The sequence below is a fragment of the Tachypleus tridentatus genome, chromosome 12, assembly GCF_004210375.1.
Source record: "Tachypleus tridentatus isolate NWPU-2018 chromosome 12, ASM421037v1, whole genome shotgun sequence".
Taxonomy (NCBI): domain Eukaryota; kingdom Metazoa; phylum Arthropoda; class Merostomata; order Xiphosura; family Limulidae; genus Tachypleus; species Tachypleus tridentatus.
In genome coordinates this window covers 120,052,551-120,073,287 of record NC_134836.1, presented here as the reverse complement: position 1 = coordinate 120,073,287, position 20,737 = coordinate 120,052,551, and the positions used below count along the sequence as shown (strand labels likewise).

The window sequence follows — 20,737 nt, the reverse complement described above, 5'->3', positions numbered from 1 at the left end:
ATATTCAATGTATTTGACACCCTCAAGTTCTACTTTCAATTTAAAACTATTCAATCTCATACAAAGTCCAAGATAAAGGAATGTTAAGTGAGCAGAGAATAAAATCAATGACCTGAACATAATCATATGCACATCATGTGATTGTTACACACACACACAACAATTTAGGTCTCCTAAGCACACAAAACTGAAACAAATATTCTTCAAATAATCCATAAATGTTTCATCATCCATTAATTCCAACAGGAGAAACTTTGGACAGTATATTCACAAATCATGTGATTGTTACACACACACACACACACACACAGTAAATTTACAAATCGAGAGAAATACGTTTTGTTCTTCATATTTCGAAACTGGAATTTCTTAAATGAGTGGATAACATTTTCATACAAGTATACCATATATACATTTAAAAGCATCACTAGTAACAACATAATCAAGTACAATCATTCCACTTTGACAATGAAACAGAATAAAGTTTACTAAACAAAATCCACACCACCATCAAATCAGTGCTCACCATACATTTCAAGATAGTTTCTTTAAGTTCATTAATTCCTAAGAATATTTTTATAAACATCTGTCTCTTATCTTTCCCTCTTTCTTGGTAAAATGTCAGACGAAGATGAACAAGAGAACAGTTGTAAAGTACATAACACAGACTTTTTCTAAACCAGTTCTCCAGATGGAGCAGGATCCAACAAGAGTAATAATTTAAAAAGTGATGACAAGAGAGTATAAAAACATTACAAATAGAGTAGGTGGAAAGTTTGTCAACCTACAGATGGTAGAAGGACACTACAAATAAAGTAGGTGGAAAGTTTGTCAACCTACAGATGGCAGAAGGACACTACAAATAAAGTAGGTGGAAAGTTTGTCAACCTACAGATGGCAGAAGGACACTACAAATAAAGTAGGTGGCAAGTTTGTCAACCTACAGATGTCAGAAGGACACTACAAATAAAGTAGGTGGCAAGTTTGTCAACCTACAGATGGTAGAAGGACACTACAAATGAAGCAGGTGGAAAGTTTGTCAACCTACAGATGGCAGAAGGACACTACAAATAAAGTAGGTGGAAAGTTTGTCAACCTACAGATGGTAGAAGGACACTACAAATAAAGTAGGTGGAAAGTTTGTCAACCTACAGATGGCAGAAGGACACTACAAATAAAGTAGGTGGAAAGTTTGTCAACCTACAAATGGTAGAAGGACACTACAAATAAAGTAGGTGGAAAGTTTGTCAACCTACAGATGGTAGAAGGACACTACAAATAAAGTAGGTGGAAAGTTTGTCAACCTACAGATGTCAGAAGGACACTACAAATAAAGTAGGTGGAAAGTTTGTCAACCTACAGATGTCAGAAGGACACTACAAATAAAGTAGGTGGAAAGTTTGTCAACCTACAAATGGTAGAAGGACACTACAAATAAAGTAGGTGGAAAGTTTGTCAACCTACAGATGGTAGAAGGACACTACAAATAAAGTAGGTGGGAAGTTTGTCAACCTACAGATGTCAGAAGGACACTACAAATAAAGTAGGTGGAAAGTTTGTCAACCTACAGATGTCAGAAGGACACTACAAATAAAGTAGGTGGAAAGTTTGTCAACCTACAGATGTCAGAAGGACACTACAAATAAAGTAGGTGGAAAGTTTGTCAACCTACAGATGTCAGAAGGACACTACAAATAAAGTAGGTGGAAAGTTTGTCAACCTACAGATGTCAGAAGGACACTACAAATAAAGTAGGTAGAAAGTTTGTCAACCTACAAATGGTAAAAGAACACAACAAATGAAGCAGGTGAAAAGCCTGGCAGGTTTTTCAACCTACTGACAGAAAATAAAATCTTCTCTGAATTACTTTCTAAGATAAAGGTAATAAATGAAACTGATAGAGCTACATACTAACAATGGAACATAGAAACGTGAAAACCTCCATATAGTTAACACTTTATCAATCTCTAAATGTACTTCTGATAAATACTTGCCTCCATTATTGTGCAACAGTAGCCCTTCACCCATCAGAGAGCAACACGTCCTACATGCAACTCCCCTTAAGCATTCACACTTGTGGTAATTTCAATTTTTGATAAGACAAAGAAAAAATAAACATGCATTGGAAAAAAGGAAAACAAATGGCAATGTATGAAGTGACAAGTACGTATCAGAAATATATTTTCAGATTAGGAAAATGTTCAAATTCCTGAATAATAATAACAAAGAAATGCTAGAATCACACATTAATGTGTGTGTGTGGGATGGGGGGGGGTGCAAAAATTTACCTGAATGATCTTCCAAACAGAAAGCCTACGAAGTGCGACACAAAATCAGGAGTTCCACTTGGACACACCCATAAGAGACCACATCTCATCTTGACCACTACAACCTACAGAGCCAATGTATGGTGTGTTAAGGAACAATGAAACTATACCTGATGTGATAACTTCAACTCTATTGGACAGACTGACTGCAGGAGGGGGGGTTCAGTAGTTGTTTGAGGGGTTATCCATACTACACTGATAGAGTCACTATTGCTCTACTTCTTTACTGTGTTATACCAAGCCAAACTCGTAAAACATTTTTCATGGTACACCACTCTAGTGGCTAGGAACTGGTACATGGCAAGAGTCTCTGTATACTTGAATAAAAAGGATGAGAGTTTATGATGGGGAGACCCAAGAAAATGGCTGGGTTGTATTTAACTACTAACTGGAAAGGTCTTTTCCTGTAGACAGGATGATGGGTGGTTGCCAAATCCTCTATTTAAAAGTCAGCAAATCAAATCCAGAGAAGTGAGCAGTCACTTCCCTGGTGCTGGCTCTTTCCATGAAAGTCCGTCAAATTAGTATAGTCTGAATCAGACAATTAAGTAAACTGGTATATCACAAGGATATCTCTAGTTACCTTGCATAACACATCATCTTGCAATGATAAGCTAAATACTTTTCATTACCCTAACTTAATGAGTATTTTGGGAAATAAGCATGCCAGCCACCTGATAGGAACATGATTGACAGGAGAGAGAAAAAGAAAGAATAACTCGTTTCATCTGAAAGATGGTGGGTTGCTTGAAGAATGATGGCCAGAGGTGTTCCAATGCCTGAAGATGATGAAACAGCCAGATGAAAGTAATGAGTAACTAATATGTGGGAAATTATCCACATGTCTGCTCAGAGGACTTCATCTAAGCATTGCAAAGATGTGAAGCAAGTAAGTTAGATGAAGGTGGCAAGTGAAGATCCTCATGAATCAACTGAATATGCAAGGGGTCAACACTATGCATAAGAACACTAAGTTAGAAGACACAATTCTGATGGACGAACTGTAGTAAAATCTGAAGAATGGGGCAACTGGGATGTGAAGGGCATCCAACATGACAACCTTGTTCATCCACAACCTGGACATAAATGACCATTGGAAAAAGAAGAAATCCTCCATCTGAAATCAGGGAACAACCAGAAATCTATTGAGAAAGAGTATATTGATTATCAAATGCCAATCCTTGGTGTTCTTGGACATCAAAAATAGATTAAGATAAAATCCAGAGGAGGATCAAATACTTCCTCAATGCCACGTTTGGCCAAAAGATTTGATATCTTGTTCTTGAAATATTGAAGATGTATTGGGTTTGAAGTAGAAAAGAAAATGAGAAGAAAAGTGGGGAAGTGGAAAAAAAAACGTGAAAACTTGAAGAACCCATCTGTGTGTGGAGAAGAGTGGTTATAGGTCTGCAAATTGAAATACGTGGACATCCACTGAGCTTGGCTTGCTGAGACAGTCACAGAGATGAGATGTGTGATAAACCTGGCAGTGTTTAATGTGAGGATGGGAAGATGGAAAAGGTCTAAAAGGTGGAATAGGAAGAACAGAGGCAGTATGAGGAACAGCAGTGGAAAGGCAAGGTTGTGAAAAGTGAGAAACTAGGAAAGATAAAGAATACAAATGCCAAGCTTCTTCAGCTCTGGACTCCAGCAACTCAGGAATACCTCCAAAGATGTGAGGCCGTGGAAAGGAGGCCTGATGGAGATCATGAAGATAAGAAGTAAGTAGTAATATGTTGGTAAGTAGTTTATACCAATCTAACAACACAGGAACCAAGTGACCAGGGAAAGGGCAGACAAAATGGTATGGGTCATCATGGTTTAAAAAAAGAGGGGATGAACTTTTCCTGAAAACCTTTTTTGGGTCATGATGAAATGCCTCAGACACAAGGACTATAAAGAATGGGTGGTAGGGCTGTAGGAAAGAGATGAAGACAAGAAAACCAGGTACTTGAGAGCAAGATGGAAGACAAGGAGTCCACTCGCCAGGCAGATAATAGATCCCAAAGAATGAGATATAAGAAGGGAAAAACAGCAATAAGCTAAGGCACAAGGATATAGGTGTGAAGTTTTTCAAGAAAGTATTTAGCAAAAATTCAGGCAAAAAAAAGGAAACATTACATAATCACAAGAGCCAGGATTGTGCTGCAAAGAACAGAAGGAATCATAAGACACGAACATGAAAAATTGAACATACCCGAAAAATCAAGTTCCAAAACAGTGTAGAAAGTTAACACACTTCTAGACTAGTAGGTAGGTACGCATGACAAATCCAGATTAAAGGAATGGATGATCAACTGAAGGGAATGGACATTGCCTGAATGAATGCAAACAGAAAACCCAAAATGTACTATACAATGTTAATAATGCTCTTCACAGCTCACAAGCTTTGTGAAGCTACAGTACAAATGTGTCCCATGTATGTGACATCAACACCCACACAAAACAAAGTTGAATTTAATGTCACTAAAAAAATTCCCAACAAAAAAAGTAATTCTTTTGAAACAAAAGCCAAATAAAAATAGCAGGAAAAGTTCAGTCAGTAAGTGCAATTTTTTTTTAAATTTTGAACACATCTTTTCAGTGCAGTGCCAAGGAGAAGAATGAAGTTATCATGAGTACAAATGGATAAGGGGCATTACTACACATGAATGTTATTGGTGGTGAACTGTTGTTACACAATGTCATCACACACCAGCACATTAAATAAAGTGGAAGTTAGCTCAAGGCTAGTGACATGCAAATCTCTAAAGGTAGAGGCAAGTTATCATTTCAGAATATTACAATGAATAATATAACAAAAACACAAATGTATGAAACTAAGCCACAACATTATGCTAAATAATAAAGAAAACCAGTATATGACTCTCATACCATACAATATCATTACAGTAACGACACCACTGTACGACACCTACTGTGTTTCACCCACACAGTTACAATGTTTCCTGTGTCACTAAAATATTAATATTTTCTAATTATTCAGACTAAAATATAAATTATCAACTTAAGATACAGTTAATCTAATTGCTTTTCTAAATAAAACTATTGTAACTGATCATAAAGTGTGTTATCACTCCTTAAAAGTTTAATCAATGGAGAAGCTAACACTAGTTACAGACTTCAACGACAAAATTAAAATAATCAATAAAAATAAAATAGCTGCGAGGACTTAACAGATGAAGAATTATAAATTAAACTACAGAAGAAAGATGTGTTAGACAGCCAGATAGTGAGTGAGTAAGAAGTAAAACAAGCAGAAGTGCAAGAGAGTACCGTGTATTTTTCAAAGTCTTTCTGAAGCCTACTTTTGGAAGCTCTGTCCAGTTGACGTTCTATGTCCACAAGGTGCGCCCACTGTTGCGAATTTTTCTTCTCGTGCCAGTCTTCGAGTGCTCTCTCCTTCGTATTGAAATCACATAAATAAAGTAAACAGTTCTTAATCAGTTAACTTCAAGGAATAATGTTTTTATACTAAATAGATCTTTCATCTTCTAATAACCTAAACTGTTAAGAAATTTTTTTCCAAAATACAAATTTATATTTCCAAAAAAACAGCATGTGTACATTAACATTCATATTCAACACTTTTTTTTTCAGGCACTCAACAAATATATTTTCTATCAAAATTATTGTACAGCACTATAACATGCAACTTATTTAATAATACTGATAAGAATAAATAATTATGATAAAAAAATTTGTCAACCTAAACCAATAAAAAACTACATGGCTCTGAGTAATATTCATGGTGTGTTATATAACAGTTGTAAGATTCTGCTATTACTTGCCAGTTTTTTATCATTTGATAAAAATTATGAAAAATCCAGTCCAAATAGCACTAACTATTTTTTTTTTTAACATTAGCTATATCTACTTTCACCTCCAGAATTTACTTTAAATGCACAACTTTTCACAGATACCACATTAGACCTTAAATAATAATAATGTTCAAGGGAAATTTCCTTAATTAAAGGCTAAGCATGCTCATCTCACAAATAAATTTATTTACAGAATTTCCCCACTAATCATTCAAGTAACAGAATAGGTGCAACCAATCTCACTTCTGACACTGAACTCAAACTTGCTGGATACTAACTTACTGGACTAACTGATACTTATAAATAATGTACTCTAATCTTTATGTATCAAAGTTATTACTTCTTCAAATAATTAATGTTTTCAAAACAGAATTTCATCTTATTCACAATTTTATAACTTTTCACAAATAGTTTATTTTTAATTTTATAGTTTCATTTCCTTGCTTGTAAGCCAGACACAATTTTTTATTTATGAAATGGTGAACCACACAACCATTTTCACACACACTCACAGACATCCCAAACCAAGTTAGGCCTTGCTAAAATTTTCACTAATTTCTTGGAAGTAAAGAAAATTTCTTATTGTTTGGATATGTATTTTAAAATATAGATAACAGATTACTGACTAAAACCTAACTGTCTAACTAAGATGCAACTTGGTTATAACAATTTTTAAATGCCACAACCACAAACTTCCCTTACTGCTGAGATACAGAGTCAAGCCGTCTTGTTATCATACACTGAAATTTCAAAAGGAACATTTCGAGCTTGTAATTCAAAGTAAGCTCTTTCTATTGGTTACAAACAAGAAGATCACATAATATGATACAATTCTGAAAAATGCCTTCAAACTTAAGGACAGATGTGTGAGGCTTCTGTCAGTATGAAAAATTTAGCTACATTTCACTAAATGGAAATGTTACAGTGTACATTTGGCCTTAAAACTGCTTATAAGCAGTACATTAAATAAGATGGACAGTGTACATGATGGGATTTAGGAGTTCCAGCTGGAAGGAAAAATCTTGAGAGAACTTGTGTGTTATGTGACAATAAAAGTAAAGGCTGTGAAATGTTCCAGTATTTCTTTTGAATTAAAACTTATGTAATATACAAGTTTGAATCATAAACTACATTCTGATGTTAGTTGTATCGAAATACATTAATAGAGTTGTCTTATCAAATTTTCAAACTCTGTAAAATGTCATGACCTGTGCAGAGGAGCCTACTGTCATATTAGTCATTATTTCTAATTGAACTAAGATTTTCAGCCTTCCAATGATACAAGTCCAGGGCAAAACCACCAGAAAGATTTAAAAATATATCCTTACAAAAGTACGATACTAATTAATTAGGAAGTATTACCTAATATTATTGTCAAATACACGTAATTCTTTACCTGGGACTTCTTTCTTTGGACAGACTTTTCACGAACCATATGAGATCTTTTTTCCTATTAAAACAAATCCATGTTTAATTTATGTTAAAGTAACAATAATGTGGTTGAAGAATATAAAAAACCTTTCTTTAGTAACAGAGAAAGTTAGCATAAAATAACAATAAACAAAGAAAAAAAGTAAACCAGCTGAAGCCATGGATTAACAATTTATTAAGCCAGTGGTTTAACAGAGTTTCTCTTCTTGTGTGCAGTTGCTACACATTCTGAAATGTTTACGGTAAAATACAATGGAAGAAAGAAGAGTAATATGTGAACAGATATATTTTACAGATATCTGTTACCTACATTTTTACAGTTTCTAAGTTATTTTACATGCTACAGAATATCCCTGTGGGATTAACTTGGTAGACATTTCATTACATTGTTAGGTACATTTAGTTACTTGTGAAATAAAGTAAGTTAAAGCCTGAAAGAATAACATACATTATGTTTGAAGCTACATACATATGATACTGTCCTGTGAAAGAGAATTGATCCTGTAAGAAAATGCACCAGTACTGTACAAATTATTGTCACATGAAGTGGGAAAGGAAACTGAAGCATCAAGCAGGTATTTCAAGTAGGTGCACTGATCCTGAATGAACTCTTATCACACAATGAATGACAGAAAACTAAAGTTATTAAACTAATATATGAACATTTTCGAGTGGTGAAACACATAAACAGCAACTACATTTTTCAGATCACGAGGTACAACAAGACTGTCTAACGTAACCAATATGTACATATATTTCTAAAGGGAAACTGTATATTAATTAATCCATTTTATACCACACACCATGTAATTTTGAATAGAATATGTGTTGAAAAACACAAGTTTAATAAAAGTAGTCTTAGATTAGATCCCTCAAAACTCTCACACACACGAGATTTGAAGTAAACGTAAAACTGAAAATACTAAATTTCAATTACACTAAAATCAAGCATTTTTAAAACAAAAAACCAGACACCCAAAATGTGCAAGACTGATTTCATGAAAACAGCCTTTGAAACTCAATAATACCAAGCCCCCAAACAATTACTATAATGTTTGATAGGTGGGTCACTGACCAACCAAATTAAACTACCTTGCTTCCACCAATCAATCAATCTCATCTGATACTATGTTTGTAAATACATCAAGGCTATAAAGGAACAGTAATGTTTAATCATGTATGCTCAGAGGGTTTTCAGTCATGGATGAGGGTGTTACGTAAATCAAGGATACTTTCAGAAGGGTTAGGCTGCCAGAGACGACAAACTATGATTCTTATTAACTCGGATGTACTTCATGTTTGTGTGTGTGTGTATAACTACATGCTTTAATTAAAATATATGTAAATGCTACAAAGAAATGTTTATTTTCCTGATACAAAAAGTTTAATATTGAAGTCATAAAATTAAATTTTGTGAAATAACTGGTATTTAAATGAATGTCCGTAAAGTCATTCCATTAGAACAAACCTGTATCAGAAGTAATTTTGAGTACAACTCCAAATTTACTGTGTATTTTCATGAAATTTAGCAAATTTTTAGTCACCAACAAGTCTGTTGTACACAAACAATCAGATGTACAACTAATATTTTTTACTATGAGATGGTGAAGTCAGTCTGAGTCAGATTAGACAGCAAGATGACATTCAACTGAAGAATAAAAAATATTTTTATCCATTGTACAGTTTACAAATTGTATTTGTATAGCCTCTAATACTTAATAAATGCACATACAAGGTTTTGTTTAATGTCCCTACATATTTACTGTACATCAGCAGCGTATGATAATATACTGATAACTATGACACAGTACCATGTTTAATTATTCTCTGTAGAAATAAACGGGGAATGCACACCACCATACATATAAGGCTTAAGCTTGAATGTTGGAACACAGATGCTTGAACATGCACAGAATTTTTGCAAGCCACACATTTTATACAGCACACAAGTATTCAACTACTAAAGGCCAACTGTACCCTATATGGTAAATCAACGATAAATAAGTGGAGTTTTTTTATGAAAAAAAAACTAATTTATTTACCTTCATTAATCAAAAACTTTACGTTTCAAGGTTTAACTCAGATGATTTTAAAGTGTCCTACATTAGTTACTTATTCTACCACTAGATTAGAATGTTTAAATTAATGTGAAAAAAAAAACAACAACTAGACATTTCAGAGTACCTAATGATACTGTAATTAAAATGTTTATTGTATTGAATTAATTATAGCTTAACAATCTACTTCTAGAGATGATTATTATTTTACATCAATACATTAACAAAGGTATTACACAAAGTACGCTATAATATTATATACACATATACGTAAGTTGAAATAATAGTATACCATTATCATAAAACAATAATGTAGTATTATCATAATATAAAATTGTCATACAATCAGAATACGCATCATAACACCATAATATAATAATTACGCCATCGTAATAGACATTATTAAAACAAAATGTATTGCTATCATAAGATGAAAATATACCATTATTAAAACAATATACTATCTTAAAACATATTTCCTATATTAATTTTAAGACAATTTATGTTTTAATGAATGAAGCATACATCAAAATAACTCTCACAGCTTCTAAAACTAACTGGTTTATATGCCATTCAAATAACACACTGCCCTAAAATGTCTTTGTATAGCAAGACCTACATTATTACAAACTAATTTAGTCCTAGATTTACGATATAGGCTCCAACATATTATTAAAGAAATTTTCCTGAACTATTTATGCAACAAGTTTATGATACAGGACTCTTTTTGGGTCACAGTGTCTCTACCAACACACTAGTGAAACTAAAAACTTTATCGATACTGCATTAATCACTCCAATTACTGCTGTAGTTTTCTGTGTATTTCACACTGAGAATGGAGCTATTATCTCTTAATTGTTTTTTGCTGCAACAGACAAGAAGATAATTATTTGAAACGATGTAATATGTGGACCTCACTGGTAGAGAACAGTTGATAAAGAAGTGAATAATTTGAGGTTTGATTAAAGCAATGGTAAGCTTAACATCTTACATGTATTATTTGTATATCAAAGTAGGGTTTAATAGTTTTGATCTCTATACATTAAGTGACTTAGATCCATAGCACAATTTTTCTAGGTTTTAAATCTGACACTTAACACTAAATATGTGAAAAAGTGAATTTTGCTGACATGGTTCCAAATACGTAATATCGTGTTTCGATTGTTACTTACTCTCCTTGTTTGTTATCAGTTGTTTTTTTCTTCCCTTAATAAAAACTTTCAGTATTCAATTAAATTTCTACAACACTTGAACAGAGAGAAAAACACCAACGTCAATCTTTGATAGCACTTGGACCTTCAAGTGATACAAGTCAACAAGCAAATATTTGTGTGAAAAAAAATCGAAAAAAAAAACAAGGAAAGAAAGAAAAAAGAAACTATTGTTTGTTCTCAAAATTCATCAATTCTACTTTCACATGTCCACATTTGGTTAATCTAAAAATCAAACGAAGGCAGTGTAAAGATGATGACACGAGACGAGTTACATGGCAGTTCTTTACAGCTGGGAGTTAATTTAGCATATAACTGTCAAAAACTTCTTTTGGATAAAAAAAAAAGATATAAAGGATTAATAAAACAACAACAACAATCAGACATCCTGAATAAAGTATCAATTTTTCTGAAAATATGAACAATCATCTTACACTCCACTAAAGCTTTTGAAGTAAATAGAGATCATTCAGTCACAACAGTAAAATTTAACTGAAGAATAATACAGTTCTAAAACTTGTGTAGGTTTTCTTCCTGGCAGACACAGCTGACCATAGTGAATGACTGACACAATAATAAAACTACCAATATGAACAAAGACAAACTCTCAGTGGTTATAACTAATATGTGAAATGTAATATGATTGGATCTTTCAAATGAAAAATGAGAGAAAAAAAGTTCAAATACAGACTCAAAAAATGACATATCTGTATCTTTAAACACTTAGATACATATGTCCTGCTGTGTATGGTAGCATGTCCTAGACAAGAAATGACATATCCGTATCTTTAAACACTTAGATACATATGTCCTGCTGTGTATGGTAGCATGTCCTCGACAAACTACTGCTTTTGAATTTTTAACCAAGCAGATAAAATCTTAATTTGCTATGAAGTTACATGAAATATTATAAGAAAATAGAAGCTCAATTATCAGTAGGGTAAAATATACATAAATATATTCTAAATTAAAATGTACACATTTTACCATCACTATTATTTAGGTAACTTCTATTAATTGCATTTCAAAATAAGAGGAAAAAAAAGATTGAAGTTAAATGTATGTTAGAAAATATGATTTTATAACCTGCTGTTTTATAGTCTTATTTCAGGATAAAAATTACAGTTGGAAAGAAACAGTTTATTCTTTACTTAACTGTTATCTGACACTCAAAAATCAAATACCTGCTTTCTAGTCACATTTGTTCCAATTTCAAACATGTATGTATATATTAAGATTTTTATTTAGGGGAGTTTTCAGAAATGTACTCTTAACTAAACATTATTTTAAAGAATTAAACAGCTGAGTATTACCATAAATGCTTGCTTTCTCTTTACAGCTTCCTCATGTTTCATCTCTTCATCTTGCAGCTTAGCCTCCTTTTGGTGCTGTTGAGAACTGTACATTTCCCGTATAGCACGCAATCGACATTTCTGTAAACACGAAGAGCGGGAAAAATACTTGAACAAACAAGTACGATGCATTGTCTGTCTAAACACAGCATATAATTTAAGAAATATCAGCAGAACGTGCATTATTCTCATTTAAAACCACTCTTTAAATTTATGATATTAAAGGTCAGAATTACAAAGGAGAAAAAATATATAGTTGATGAGATGACTGTTATAACTGGTATTAAAGGTCAGAATTACAAAGGATACAACACATATGACTGTTATAACTGGTACCTCTGGTGTATTTTGTCTCTGACTCTTAATAATCATGTTCATCTGATGGTGTTTTTGACTCTCTTCTTGCTTCCTCCTGGTGTCTTGGAGTTCTTTATCCCATTTCCTTTTTGCTTCAGCCTTCTTTTCTTCTTCTTCTATACGGTACTGATATCTTTTCACCATCAACTCCATCAACTTGATGTCCTAATGAAAACAAGCACAAAGGTATTAAATCCTTAAGTTCTAGCAAAGTCTTTAACCTGTTCAGTGCCGTAGATGAGATAACTCATCCAAGCCGATCGGTAACACAGTGCCATGGACGAGTTAATTCGTTCTCAATAATACCGAACTTCAACGCTAGATGTCAGCACTATACACACATTTCACCTACTTACAAACTGTTTCACTTTCGATCCAAAATGGCATCACAAAATGAAAAAGCATTAGAGTTGCATTGTAGCAGCTGAAATACTTGGCAGTCAACAGGTTAAAGCTGCTAATAACTTAACATTATTTAAAGGTAAAGTGAAGTGATTATAATGTAATAAAACTAAATATATTTAATTTTTTTCATAAACTTTGTTCAAATAAAAAAAGATATAAAGTTTTAATATTAATAATAAAAGAGAACTTATCTTGATCTCTTATACACAGCAGTAATTTACAATTTAAAACCAGTTCACAAGCTTACGATAACAAACTTACAGTTGACTCAACAGAAGACCATGGACAAGTCTAAAATAGTTAAAGTAAATTTAAACACTAACTGAGGGCTTTATGTGTCTGGAAACAAATATCTTCAAATAAATACCAGTATTAAATGTTACAACTACTTCCGTTTTTTGTTGTAGTACGGTTAGACTATTCTATGCAATAAACTTGTAAATCACTACCCAATAACAGTAAAATTATTAACAATATTTTTTGATACTTTAATAGCAGCACCTTTGGATATAACTTGGTTTTAGCTCTAGGAGAATCACAAAGCTTTGATTTGAGGAGTGCTGAACTGGCAGGACTGACTTTTTCTTCAAATAAATAACGATAGGGCGAGGACGGAACCGAAAAGCTTGTAACATTTATATCTCTGACCGACAAGGTAGAAGTGCTAGATTTTGGTCGGTTTTTTGGAGTTGACTGTGCTCTTGGTGATTGCACCATCTGTTCTCCTGGAACTATTCCACTTGACGATGTTGAAATAGTGACAGTATCATTTCTTTCTGAACTAGAATCTCGATCTGCTAAGAAAATAAAAATGAACAGACTCGTACCTTAATTAAGTAGACATGAAATAACACACGATATCTTTAAAACAGCAAAACGATGACTGGTCAAACAAATTATACATTAAGATGATACTTATGTAAATTTTAAATATAAGAAGTTAAAAAACAAAATGTTTACTAGTACACAATACATATTTAAAAATGAGATTGTCCCCAGTTTCAAATTACAATAAAATATTTACTCAAACACGTACTGTCCAACAAAGTAAGATATTAAATGTGTGTATAAGACTGTCCCCAGTCTCACAGTTTTATCTTTATACAGTTAAGTATTAAGTAAATGTTACATTGTATTTTGAGACTGGGACAGTCTCAGTTTTTAAGTGTTAATTTTTTTACCTTTAAATGTTAGTTTTCCTTTTTAAAAAATTGAGTCACTCAAGATTATAATGAACCTTAACCTAGCTATTTCAGTCAAGTACTTTATGTAATTTTGATAAATCACACAAGGAAGATACTTAAGTGCAGTTATCCAAGTATTAATAAAAGACGATACAGATATAGTTACTGATTACACCATTATTCCATAAATAATTTAAGTGTAACACGCATTCCTTTTACACTTAACTTTGTAAACAATCAAATAATGCACCCAAGTCCTTAAATTGTGAAGTGAAAAGAGAATACATTTCATTTCAAACTGATTTACTCATTAATGTAATTCCTCACAACATCCTATGATAAACAGATCTGTAATGATAAATAACTGGACATTAATGTAATTCACCCCAAAAAAGTCTCACTATAAATGAAACCTTTTAAAATAAACACAACCATACTGATTTATAAGTAGTTACTACTTAGGTCTGACACTTTAACAAGTATTCATGCGGCATAAGATACATGGACAGTACTTTGAGATAACAATAACATAAGATACATGGACAGTACTTTGAGATAACAATAACATAAGATACATGGACAGGACTTTGAGATAACAATAACATAAGATACATGGACAGGACTTTGAGATAACAATAACATAAGATACATGGACAGTACTTTGAGATAACAATAACATAAGATACATGGACAGTACTTTGAGATAACAATAACATAAGATACATGGACAATACTTTGAGATAACAATAACATAAGATACATGGACAGTACTTTGAGATAACAATAACATAAGATACACGGACAGGACTTTGAGATAACAATAACATAAGATACACGGACAGGACTTTGAGATAACAATAACAGGAAAAAGGGATCAAATGCCAAATGATTTGCTGTTGAGAGAAAACATAAGTGCCCCAAGAGAAACCCACTTCCATTGGCAAGATGTTGAAAATTCTACCTGACCACTGCTGCCCAAACTGTAATAAAACACTTTTACAGTTATTAAAATGTCATGCTTTGTGTTTGTGATAAAGTAAGAGGTTCTGATTTTTGTTTCTCTCTCTCTCATTCTTATCTGCCAATAGGTGGTGTAATAGTTACGATAACTCATGTTAACTGATCTACTAATAAAGATAAAAAGCTACCGTATTACTACAGCTTTACTTATAACATAAAATGAAAATTTGTGAGTTGGTATCACTTGTTAACCAGGTTAAAACAGTTCAGGAGAGGTTAATTATATTATATTGTGAATGTATTTTTTTTCATAAAAGATGTGAAGCTAACAACTGGAGATGAAAACCAAGTTTACAGAGGGTCATGTCTTGTCTGGAAGCTTTTTTTTTTTGTAAAAGGAAGTATCTAATTTGAAAATGTGTCTGTTAATTATTGGGATGTTACTAACTGTATGCAAGTAGCAGGTGTGGGGTGGGGGTTACAGTGTGAGGTAACATTGTTATGATTAGTCTTCCTGTCTTTGCAAATTGCATAAATAATCCAATGTATCATATGTAACAGATTTAATATTACCTTAATATCTATGTTTGTTTCAATTTAACATACATTTAGAAATGTATGTAACTTGTATTGTTCATTGTGCAAGTCCTGCTTGTTCTCTAAATTTTGTAAAAGATTCTGGAGAGTAAAAATGGACAATATACTTATAACAAGAGTACCTTTAAATGTTGTTGGGCTACTTGAACTTCATCTAAAGATTATAAATCAATGCAACAAGAGACAGTTGAAGAATATTTTTGGTCAGCTACAGTCAGGACAATATGTCTCAGAAGCTATAACTGTCATTAACACCTATTAATTGGAAAATATAGATTTAAAACATTACAAACTGTTCAACTTAAGAAAATTAACTTTGGACATTAACATTTCTATAAGATCATTAGATGTCTATTTTCTGTGAAAAGCAAGCTTGTGAACCTAGTTAGACCAAACAAGAAGAGAACTAGCTACCATTACTGATAAAGATAAAATGCTACCGTATTACTACAGCTTTACTTATAACATACAATGAAAATTCTGTGAGTTGGTATTCAGTTCCAGACCAGATAGAAGATTCAGTATTTTTCATAAGTTTGTAAAAATTGTGTATATAAATCATTATTAGTAATAACTGTTATTATAAATTGTATTATTGTTTGTACAGTCAAATACATTTGTGTCAAAAAAGAAAATTGCACATATCAATATTTTTGGCAAATATAATAAATTTAATAATTAAACATTTAATTATCTTTTAAATTAAAATTTCAGGTTATTTGAAATCGTAATACATAACGTAACATACATAAGAAAATAAATCGAAGACTCATCCAAGATATATTGTAAAACATATTACAATATCATATCAAAGTACTCTAGGAGAGGGCTAAGAAAGATATGTTTGCTAAAGAGGCAATCTTTGTATGCTAATTGAAATTAATAACAAGTTACAGGTCTTATAAAGTAAATCAATTAAAGAAAGGCCTGAGCCAGGCCTCTTACAATGAGTGAGAAACATAAATGTGGATGTGTAATTTTGGATGTGAAACATTTACACAGAAGAAGCAAAGTAAATGTATACCCCCATCCACCCGAGGATCTACGCCCCTGCATGGCATAAACCATTCAAAACAAATACTAGATGTATTCACAAAAAAATCATTTTTAGTTTATTAAAAAGACTTAAAATGTTTGCTGAAGATATACACACTATATCAGAAGTTAATAGTATCAAATCTATAATGACCGAGTGACTACAAAGAGGTCACACAGTTAGTCAAACTGGTTGAGCTCATATCGAGACAGTTAAATACAGAACTTACTAGAAAAGGTTCCAGTTATCTTTTCAGAACTTGGAAAAGAACCTTGGTTTTTCATGCCAATGTTTTTTGGCGACAGGGATTGCGACCTCTGCTTTTCCCATGCTGTTAGTATAATCTTCTGTCTTTCATCTCGGCACTTTTCTAAGTTTCCTATTATTATCAAATAAAATGAACTCGGTAAAAAAATACCCCAAGAGCGCATACAATATTAAAGACATCTACACCATGCACACGTAAGCAAGAGTTAACTTTCAAACTACCAAAGGCATCATTTGTTTCAATTCTGTTTTTAAAGAGGTATAATTTATGCCTGAAAATAATGAATTAGTGTTTCTAATTAACTTAAATACCAAAACAAGTTATTCAGTACTAAAGTGAAAAGATGCAACTAACAGTTCTGAGAGTTTAAAAACAATTTGTACACAAAAAACTGCTGTATAATATATCATATAACGTTTTTTTCTTTCACGTTAACCTAAATTTCAAACACACTAATATAATAAATTAGGATCAGAAAAACCGACATATATGTCATATATATTTTCCTTTTCACAACACTGATGTTATCAAATATTTTCATAATCACAGCAAGACGAAAACCTCAGTTCTGAAACATTATTCGGGTGACTTCCACTAGTGTCATCTTAAATCCCCATTTTGAATCACAGCTAGTTTATCAGATAGCTTTGGTAGAATTATCATGATTAACTAAAAGTTTCAATTTAAATATCAACCCCAAACAAAAGAAGCCTCCTTCCCCATAATAAACACCTTTTATTCACTGAAAGCCTATTCAGAGTAATTCATGGCTGGATGAAGCTTTCAACTTAAGGGATAAGATATATCCTGGGATAATCTTTAGTCAACAACAGCTCTTGCTATGACATGATACGAAACTTCTAAATGTTGTTTATGAGACTTACTCATTTTCTTCACTAAATATAAACAACTTCAAACTTCTATACAAACAAGAAATAAAGTCCTTACCCACTCTTCCTTTTTCATGCTGTCAAGAGTCACACGTAACCCCCCCCATACTATTGGTAGTAATGCATCAAGCAATTCTCATTCAGTCAAACAGTGCATTAAAATAACACAGACTAATAACGTGTAAAAATGTAGACAGTTTATCCTAGCTGTTAATTGCAACTGATAACGGCTCAAACTTATAATAACCACGGGCAAACACGTATATATATATATAATAGATCAAAATTTGTTTCAAAGTGAAGCACAGTTAAATGGTACAAACAGAGAACATGCTGGTACAAAAGGTAAAATTAATTTTATTAAAACAAATATGTAATTCAAATTCAGTTTTAAACTTAAATTTGGTGATACTAATAAAATCTAAAATAATACAATACTAACCTCATCAAAACTACACAATTTTATGCTTTTAGACTGCTGAAAATTTTAATAAGTAATAGTTGTTTTAATAGTAAACATTAGTTATAACTATTTACAAGCAATACTTTGTTACTTTTACTATAATAAGTAATAGTTGTTTTATTAGTAAACATTATTTATAACTATTTACAAGCAATACTTTGTTACTTTTACTATAATAAGTAATAGTTGTTTTATTAGTAAACATTATTTATAACTATTTACAAGCAATACTTTGTTACTTTTACTATAATAAGTAATAGTTGTTTTATTAGTAAACATTATTTATAACTATTTACAAGCAATACTTTGTTACTTTTACTATAAGTAATAGTTGTTTTATTAGTAAACATTATTTATAACTATTTACAAGCAATACTTTGTTACTTTTACTTTAATAAGTAATAGTTGTTTTATTAGTAAACATTATTTATAACTATTTACAAGCAATACTTTGTTACTTTTACTATAATAAGTAATAGTTGTTTTATTAGTAAACATTATTTATAACTATTTACAAGCAATACTTTGTTACTTTTACTATAATAAGTAATAGTTGTTTTATTAGTAAACATTATTTATAACTATTTACAAGCAATACTTTGTTACTTTTACTATAATAAGTAATAGTTGTTTTATTAGTAAACATTATTTATAACTATTTACAAGCAATACTTTGTTACTTTTACTATAATAAGTAATAGTTGTTTTATTAGTAAACATTATTTATAACTATTTACAAGCAATACTTTGTTACTTTTACTATAATAAGTAATAGTTGTTTTATTAGTAAACATTATTTATAACTATTTACAAGCAATACTTTGTTACTTTTACTTTAATAAGTAATAGTTGTTTTATTAGTAAACATTATTTATAACTATTTACAAGCAATACTTTGTTACTTTTACTATAATAAGTAATAGTTGTTTTATTAGTAAACATTATTTATAACTATTTACAAGCAATACTTTGTTACTTTTACTTTAATAAGTAATAGCTGTTTTATTAGTAAACATTATTTATAACTATTTACAACCAATACGTTGTTACTTTTACTCCTACAAGAAAAACATTTTTAATGAGCAATAATTTGAATTCACTGCTCCATGTGTCAACTCTCACAAAGTGTATGTAATCTAACTTGTTCAGAGCATGAAAGATGTACAATCTGAATGTACAGAAAGTAAAAAACAAAAACTGGTCTTTTTGTAAACTGCATGTTCACATCAGTGAAATGTGATAGTGTGTTTATAAACAAAATGGAATCTTTACGTCCTCAAGGAACAGAACTGATGGTACTATAAAGAACACACTTTATTACCATACCATGTTCACATCAGTGAAATGTGACAGTGTGTTTATAAACAAAATGGAATGTTTATGTCCTCAAGGAACAGAACTGATGGTACTACAAAGAACATACGTTATTACCATACCATGTTCACATCAGTGAAATGTGACAGTGTGTTTATAAACAAAATGGAATGTTTATGTCCTCAAGGAACAGAACTGATGGTACTATAAAGAACACACTTTATTACCATACCATGTTCACATCAGTGAAATGTGACAGTGTTTATAAACAAAATGGAATGTTTATGTCCTCAAGGAACAGAACTGATGGTACTATAAAGAACACACTTTATTACCATACCATGTTCACATCAGTGAAATGTGACAGTGTGTGTATAAACAAAATGGAATGTTTATGTCCTCAAGGAACAGAACTGATGGTACTATAAAGAACATACGTTATTACCATACCATGTTCACATCAGTGAAATGTGACAGTGTGTGTATAAACAAAATGGAATCTTTACGTCCTCAAGGAACAGAACTGATGGTACTATAAAGAACACACTTTATTACCATACCATGTTCACATCAGTGAAATGTGACAGTGTGTTTATAAACAAAATGGAATGTTTATGTCCTCAAGGAACAGAACTGATGGTACTATAAAGAACACACTTTATTACCATACCATGTTCACATCAGTGAAATGTGACAGTGTGTGTATAAACAAAATGGAATGTTTATGTCCTCAAGGAACAGAACTGATGGTACTACAAAGAACATACGTTATTACCATACCATGTTCACATCAGTGAAATGTGATAGTGTGTTTATAAACAAAATGGAATCTTTACGTCCTCAAGGAACAGAACTGATGGTACTATAAAAAACACACTTTATTACCATACCATGTTCACATCAGTGAAATGTGACAGTGTGTGTATAAACAAAATGGAATGTTTATGTCCTCAAGGAACAGAACTGATGGTACTACAAAGAACATACGTTATTACCATACCATGTTCACATCAGTGAAATGTGACAGTGTGTTTATAAACAAAATGGAATGTTTATGTCCTCAA

General features: G+C 31.7%; 2 protein-coding genes across 2 annotated transcripts in view; one reads left to right on the top strand and one right to left on the bottom strand.

Moving 5' to 3' along the window:
- The window catches only part of LOC143234511 (kinesin heavy chain-like), a 367,254-nt gene that overhangs the window by 15,184 nt on the left and 331,333 nt on the right, over nucleotides 1-20,737 (top strand). The window lies entirely within an intron of this gene.
- The window catches only part of LOC143234899 (uncharacterized), a 34,281-nt gene continuing 16,845 nt past the window's right edge, over nucleotides 3,302-20,737 (bottom strand). Inside the window, exons 5-12 of the mRNA XM_076472591.1 lie at nucleotides 16,968-17,117; nucleotides 13,463-13,758; nucleotides 12,536-12,721; nucleotides 12,161-12,280; nucleotides 7,545-7,598; nucleotides 5,494-5,729; nucleotides 3,751-4,369; nucleotides 3,302-3,469 (exon numbers count right to left, since the gene is read on the bottom strand). Of these exons, the coding sequence (XP_076328706.1) occupies nucleotides 3,302-3,469; nucleotides 3,751-4,369; nucleotides 5,494-5,729; nucleotides 7,545-7,598; nucleotides 12,161-12,280; nucleotides 12,536-12,721; nucleotides 13,463-13,758; nucleotides 16,968-17,117 (1,829 nt within the window). The remainder of the gene's footprint in view (nucleotides 3,470-3,750; nucleotides 4,370-5,493; nucleotides 5,730-7,544; nucleotides 7,599-12,160; nucleotides 12,281-12,535; nucleotides 12,722-13,462; nucleotides 13,759-16,967; nucleotides 17,118-20,737) is intronic.